The sequence below is a fragment of the Echinops telfairi genome, unplaced genomic scaffold (genome assembly GCF_000313985.2).
Source record: "Echinops telfairi isolate 266 unplaced genomic scaffold, ASM31398v2 ScPeMD7_8;HRSCAF=38, whole genome shotgun sequence".
Classification (NCBI taxonomy): domain Eukaryota; kingdom Metazoa; phylum Chordata; class Mammalia; order Afrosoricida; family Tenrecidae; genus Echinops; species Echinops telfairi.
Genome location: NW_022103905.1, coordinates 11,184,215 through 11,191,807, shown reverse-complemented (window position 1 = coordinate 11,191,807; position 7,593 = coordinate 11,184,215). Strand labels below are relative to the sequence as shown.

The 7,593-nt window shown below is 49.6% G+C and overlaps 1 protein-coding gene across 1 annotated transcript in view; it reads left to right on the top strand.

Moving 5' to 3' along the window:
* The first annotated feature begins 7,509 nt into the window (after positions 1-7,509).
* ONECUT1 (one cut homeobox 1) overlaps positions 7,510-7,593 on the top strand; it is a 47,033-nt gene continuing 46,949 nt past the window's right edge. Inside the window, 1 exon segment of the mRNA XM_004709435.2 lies at positions 7,510-7,513. Coding sequence (XP_004709492.2) covers positions 7,510-7,513 — 4 coding nt within the window.

Below are 7,593 nucleotides of genomic sequence, written 5' to 3'. Positions count from 1 at the left end.
GATTTGTTTGCAATATTGTTAGCAATATTGATTTTTTTGTTACTTGGATTAATGTATGTTAAACGGGAAAATACAGACATTGGTCAAGTACATTGTAATCATCGGTTGTTGATAGTGGAGTCTGGGTAATGGACACTTGGGTGAATGATGTGGTTCCAGGGGTCCCATGCTCAGGGTGAAGGGAGCTGGGCCGCAGAGGGCTGGCAATGTGTGGACTGTGGAGGGAGGGTCTGAAGATTTCACCACCAGTCCACCCCCCTTCTCAAGTGCAACCAACCCAGGACACAGCTTGTCCTCCCTCCCACCCCACCCCCAGCTCAACTTGTCTGCTGAGTTACATAAGATCTGAGGATGGAGGAGTAGACATACTCCTGACCCCAGAGCTGTCCCAAAGTTCCCTAAGTGTTCCCTGCTACAGTCTTCCACAGCCCCCTGCAGTTCCCTGTTGGCCTTGGTTACTGTCCCTTCAACCTTATGACATATTGACCCTGGGCTGTAGCTTAAGAGCTGGGTGGAGCACACAGTGACACCCCCACACGTGTGAGGCCTGGAAAGATTGAGGGGGGTGGGGGCGGACAGGACCTGCTGTTCACCTGGGCTCTGGGTGCCTGTCCAGTCCAGAGGGCCTTGCAGTGGAGAGGACAGCCCCACACATATTGACCCTGGGGACTCCACCCTGCCCGAGGCCCACAGAGCAGGACCTCACTGTCTTGGATTTTCCTCTCAATCTCCTTTCTACTCCCAGGGTCACCGAGTTTGGGGGAGCGGCCCTGAGGCGGTCATATAGGCCATGCCCGCCCATGTTGGTGGCAGACTTTCCCAAGGTCCAGCTAAGCTAAAGAGTCCGTAGCAGACCTCTGGGGCCTCGGTGGGTTCAGGGGTGGGGTGGGGTGGGGGCAGCGGGTTAGAGGGCAGGGGGTGGAGGGGGCAGACTTGGAGTGCCTGGTGCTTGGAGACTACCTCACCCTGCGCCTGGGCCGCGCTCAGGACAAATAGAAGGCGCCCCTGGCCTGGGTCGCCCTGCCGCGTCCATCCATTCCTGGGGGGAGTCGGGTGAGACGGGGTCGGAAGAGCGGGGTGAGGAGAGGGGGCAAAGTGTGAAGGGGCGTGGATGCCCCAACCCGGAGGGAAAAGGCAGGTTCGGGCTGAAGAGGGCAAAGGGTGGAAAGGGAGGCGCCGACTGGGGTGGAGAGCCCAGAACCCCCCAGTTCCATTTTTAAATCTTCGAGGTGTCCGCGGGTCAAATAGAGACAAGGGCGGTAACGATTATTCTGTTAAATCTACGGTACTTGACTGCGCAAACACTAATTGATTAGACACCAAAATGATTTGTTTAAAGAGTTTTCCTTCCGGAGTGTGCCCGCCGCTCTCCGGCCCGGGTCGGTGTGATTCGGCAAGGCTGCGGGAGAGCCTGCGCAGTGGGCCGCCTGGTGGGGGCTGCCACGCCCTGACATTCGTCCCCCTCCCCGCCCCCCCCCCATTTCCCCAGGCCGCAGTCCCTCCCGGGGGGACTCAGGGCTCGCCTCAATACTGCACTCTGCGTTTTGCTCGCCCTCAGTGGTTTTGGTGCACTTGGGGGCCCCCCTTTCCCTCACTGGGGCACTCCCTAGTCCTGGGCACAGCTATACCCCAAAACTAGCGTCACGCTCCCAGAAAGGGTGCCTCCAGCGCCGCCCCAAATCTGGACCTTTCCTTGAGCCCTCTCGACCTAAGCTGGTCTCAAGTTTGCAATACACAACAATGACATCGAGAGAGGACTAACAAAGAAAATATGGACACCGGAGGAGGCTGGTGGCGACTAGACCAGGCCAGTCTGCCTCTCCCAACCCGGCTGGCTTTGTCTTGTGTAGAGTCCTTAGCCAGAGGGGGGGCGGGGGGCGGGACGGGGCGGGGGAGTGGCCTTCGTCCCCTCCAGGAAGAGAACACCCTCTCCCCCCTCAGTGCTCTCAGTCAGGGGTCTTGAGAAGCCCAGAGACTGCCAACTCTTGCTTCCCAGGGCCCAGGGGAGCGAGGGGTTTCTTCCCCCCACCCCGGAGAGGGAGTGGTGGTGGCAGTAATCAGAGATGCGCTCCCTGGACTGAGGTTGATGGACCAACAACCACCTCCACCTCCCCCCACCCCCACCCCCTCTCATCGCTTCCAACTGGGGAGGCAGCTAGAGTTGGCAGGGTTGAGAAAGAGGCCTTTCCCCAGAACATCACGAAATTGGAAGGAAAGGGCTATGTAGAAATAGGGGAGAGCAAAAAGATGCAGGGCAGAAAAAACAATATTGTCATGGACAGACCGCATGGTGTAAGACGAAGAATAAAGTGAAAAGGAATTTAAAAAGAGGCCGTGGCCGTGGCAGGGCAGTGCGCTCTTGTTCCATCCTGGGGAAAAGCTCCTTTCCCACAAGGCATCAATGCAAGGCTGAGAAAAAAGCTCTCTTCCACCTAAGCGGCGGCGGCACTTCAGCGATACAAAAACATCACCTGGTGCAAGAGTCTGCAGGAGAGGCTGGATGAGCTGAGCTGTCCTTACCTTTCAAGTTCTACTTCCATAGCGGTTAAAAAATCAACACGGACGCCCAGAACAATCAGAAACGGAGTCCCTTTCAGGGCCTTTCTGAAGCTGTACAGATTCTCCAATAATAGGAGGACTTTTGTTTTGAATTATGTGGAGGGGACAGAGCGTATTGAAGTAGATAAAGTGAAAATTGTAGGCAGTGATGGTAAAAATACTGGCTCCAATACTACAGAAGGAAGAGGAGAAATGACTTGTGCCATTTTCTGTGATTGTCGCTTTTTTGAAGAGATGTATAGAAGAGACTTTAATTTTTGTCATACAGAAGCAGGAATGTGCTATATACTCACAAAGAACTCCAGGTACAGGAATTCTGTAACCTCTTACATGACCTTTATTATAGGGCATGAAGAAATTGAACTTTTTTTAAGTGGCAAATCAGAAGTCCTTATATTCTTACAAGCATTCTTCAATAAGCCCGTTGTAAACCATGATAAAAGAAATACACTAAGTTCCAAGTCAAAGATTGAATGAGGAGACTAGAATAGCCTTGACCCACAAGAATGGGGAGAAATCACTGGCTATTTTTTTCCACTGGCTATTTTTTAATAGTGACTCATCAGGCCACCTCCTTATGAATTTCTTGGTGTTCCATTCTAAGTCAACAGCAATTGACTGATTATAGGGTGGCTGTGGGGACCTTCAAGACCAACCATTGTCCCACAGTTACCAAGGGCTCCATTGAAATACTGTGATCCAGAGAAATGATTCCTCGCCAGGAGTTGAATTCTAGTCTCAAAACAGGTATGGGAAATACCGATGAGTCCAGTTCAGAGGCTTTGGCCAAGGCTTCAACCTACCTACCCTTAGAATCCTGGGTGAGGGGCATCTGACCTGACATCTAGACTTGTTGTGTATGAGGTTACCCCATAGAAAATAAACACAAGGTGTGCTAGAAACATTTCTTCAGAATGGGCCTCAAAACTGGGACTAGGTCATATGTTACCACTCATATGTAACTCACCCAGAGAACAAAAGAGGGGTTTCTGAAAAGAGCTGGAAGGCTCTCTCTCAGAGAAGCTGGGTGGTCAGTATATAAAGGAAAGGCCTCATTTCATTTTCCTTTCCTGAATTCAGGGGGCTTGCCTTGTGAGCTCTAGCCCACCCAGCATAGGAGAAATTATTACCCAGATTCCAGGCTCTCCTGACATTTAAAATTAAACAGCCTGAAATCTGTTTCCACACAGGAAATATTGCCAATAGTACGCACCTACTCCGTGATCTGTAATGTATGCAGTGCTATTTTTTTGCTTGTTTAAATTCTCTACCTTACTCAAAATCTAGGCAGTTGAAAATAAGTCCTCCCCTCAACTTTTTTTCCCTTTCTGTTACCAAGAATTGAGCTGCAGTCTTGGATCACACACACTGACTTACCAAGCAGTATGAAGGGATCCTTCATTGGGCTCTACCTTCTTCTATTCTTTTGTCTCTCCTAATGTGCAGTATGGACACCAGACATTGTGCTGGGTACTGAAGAGTGAGAAAAAATTACAAGATGTAATCCCAGCTCTCCAGCAGTCTACAATCTGTCTAGATTGTCCAGGGACCCTCCACACACACACAGGTGCACATTAGCTGAGAAGAGCATCTTTCCCATCCATCACACGTCCTTGCTCTTGTTGGATGCCACCAAGTTGATTTCGACTCATAGTAACTCTGTGTACCTCCATCCTGAGTGGAAGCCACCCTCACATTGTCACTGTTTGAGTTCATTGTTGCAACAACGACCTATGTGTCAATCTATCTGTTGAAGGTCTTCCTTTTTTTTCAATGAGCCTCTACTTTACCAAGCATTTTGTCTTTCTCCAGGGGACCTCTGATAATATGCCCTAGGAACATTCTGACTATACTCCTTCCCAAATATATTTGCTTATTCTCTGGCAGTCCATGATATATATATATGCATTCACTTTTCCTCGCCAGCACTACATGATATATATATATATATATGTATATATATATGTATATATATATATACCCAATTTTCCTTGCCAGCACCCTAATTCAAGTGTTGGTTATTCTCCAGTCTTCTTTATTCATTGTCTCGCTTTCCCGTACATATGAGGTGCTTAAAAATACCAAGGCTTGGACTAGTCACAGCTTAGCTTGAAGAAACACCTTTGCTCTTCAACACTCTAGGAGGTCTTTTGCAGCATCTGCTCCATGTGATACATCCTTCCTGACTGCTTCTTCCATGGATGTTGTGAGTAGATCCAAGTAAAATGAAATCTCGTCTGCCTTAATATTTTCTCCATTTATTGTGACCTTGCTTATTGATTCAGCTGTATGGACTTTTGTGTTCTTTATATTAAACTATAATCCACACTAAAAGCTGTATGTAGTCTTTGATATTTATCAGTAAGTGCATCAAGTCCTGTTCACTTTCAACAAGGTGGTATCTCTCTATCTCACAGGCTGTTCATGCATCTTCCTTTCATTCTCTTCATATAGTCCAGCTTCTGATTAATTAACATATATTCAGATTGAATAAATATGGTGAAAGGATACAACCCTCACACATACCTTCTCAGGTTTTAAACCACATGGTGTCCGTTGTTTAATATGTTCATCTGCCTCTTGGTCTATGTATGGGTTTTCCATAGGAGCACAATTAGGTGTTTTGGAATACCCATTCTTTGCAATGTTATGCATAATTAGACATGATCCATACAATCGAATGACTTTGCATAGTCAATAAAACATAAGTAAACACTTTTTCACACATCCTTTGTAACAATAGGCAATCTTCCCAAGAGGTCAGTCAAGTTAGAATGTTTCTGACTGAAAAATCACTCTGACTTAGTCAACTACAAGTTATGTAAAAGAAGTAGCTAAGAAGAATTGGGGAAATGTACACATGCATTAAAATATATAGGAACAAAAGATATGAATATATGAAAAAATACCAAAGGAAGCATTGAACCAACAAAATCCAACATGTTACCCACATGCCAATCTTTCCGTTGGCTCCTCCCTTAGGGGCCAAGACCAAACCAGACCTTCTTCTTTATCAAGTTGCCTCTGAGGAGGTCTACTGAACTCACCTGACCCCAGCCCTCCTCAGGTGGCCTCCAAGGGCTCAGCTGGAAGTCTCACATCCAAAGGGTTTCCAGATCAAGTCCCTCCTCAGCTATACAAAGAGGAAACCTCAGCTATACAAAGAGGAAACCATGAACAATCTGTGCTCTTGGTGGTATTTACTGCTTTCTTCTAACAAACTGCCTTTGGGGAAGAGAATTGTCATAAGGCCAATCAATCCATTCTGGAGGGGCGGGGATTACGATAGAGGGGAGGGGGGCAGCACTTCAGCTCAAAGGCTGACAGTCACTTCATCCATTGTCTAGTCTCCTTCATGCTCCAGAGGCCGGAAAAGCGAACAGACACAAAGAGGAATCAAAGATAGGGGTAGATATAAATTTAAATGGAATGGTTCTGTTTCCTTGGTTCCTTTATGTCTGTGAAATTTTCCCAATGACCCCTTCTTTTGTGGGGATCCCAGGATATCTAAAATGTTCACTGTGCAAGTAAGCATATACAGGGCCTCCGTATGGATGGTTTGGACAAGACAGAGGTATCTCTGGTGATGTAACCAGACAGAGTAGTCAATCCCAGGGCAAGGCTAAGGTCATTGATGTTCTACAGGTGGTTAGCTACAGGGACTTAGGCTCAATGCTCATGCTTAAGTTGGTGGAGTGTTTACCTAAACGGATGCCTGGCCCAATCTTTTTTCCTTGGAAATCCAGCCATTAACCACCACCATCCCAATTCCAGAAGATCTGGAAACATTTCTGGCAAACACCACTTGTGGACTATACTAGTCTACCACACAGTCGGAGCTTGACCCAGCGCAGACCACATGCACATGGTTCCTTCCTCTACAGATAGCCCAAGGTTCTGGGAGGCTGTCTGCCTTTACTATGACCACCGCTGGACCTGGGTTGCGGTTCAGCGCAGATGGGCGTAACTGCCAAATGCCGGGACAATGGGCACATCTGTCCTTTCTCTGAGGCTTGAAAGCAACTAACTGACTCTGCCCTGCCTTTTGTTTCTCTCACTCTCTTTTCTCTGGTAAATGAAAGAATGTCCTGGCACGTGGCACTTGGCAGCCGGTCAACATCCCGCACTAGGGTCCCCCACAACTGCCAAGCCCCCGCCCACCAGGCCCAAGGACTAGGTTCTACTTCGCGTTGGAGCGTGATTGATGAAAGCTAACAATCACAGCCCAAGGAAAACGGATTTTCAAATCCAGAGGCTCTTCTGTGGGCGTAGCAAACATGGGCATTCCCGAGAACCCAAGAAGAGATCATCGCCGTGCCCGCGTCCACCCTGCCCGCATCCGCGCCTCCGCGAAAGTTGCTGGCCTCTGGGTGTTGTACCAGGCAGGCCATGAAACCGCAGGAAGGGGGCCACAGCCTTGAGCTGCCCCACCAGCACCGGAAGTTAAAGTGGGAACCCACCAGGGGATCCTCCTCCCCGCCCCCACCCCTCCCAACACACTCGCCGAGTCATTGGCAGAACGGTGCACCGCCTTAATTAGGAGCGGAGCCGGAGAAAGACCCGCACAGCCAGGAACAGTCGAGGTATTGCCCAGGCTGGGACCTTTAGCTCTGAACGCTCCTCTCCCCAGGGCTTGGATGGGGAGGTTGGGCCGCAGGGTATTGGGGGGTGGGGGGCGCGGGGCAAGTTGGCGAGGGATGCTAGGGTAAGTACCACCAAGCTGATGCAGGCCTTAAGGAAATCTGGTTGCCTGTCCCCCCGAAATGATAATCACTTGAGAATGGGGCTGAGCGTGGGAAGACCGCAGACTGACTCCCAACCGCACTCCAGGAAATAAAGTGTACTGGGCGAGGGAGGAAGGGCCGGTGACCCCGTCGCTGGCTCCCCGAGCAATCTGCACCAGGAGGCAGAAAATGCAGCGCGCGATCCAACCACAGCCCGTCGCCCGGAATGGGTACGCGGCCGAGCGGCCCAGGGCTCCAAAGAGAGGACCCACATTCATCGGGGAACCCTGCGGGGCCGCGAGTCTTCCAG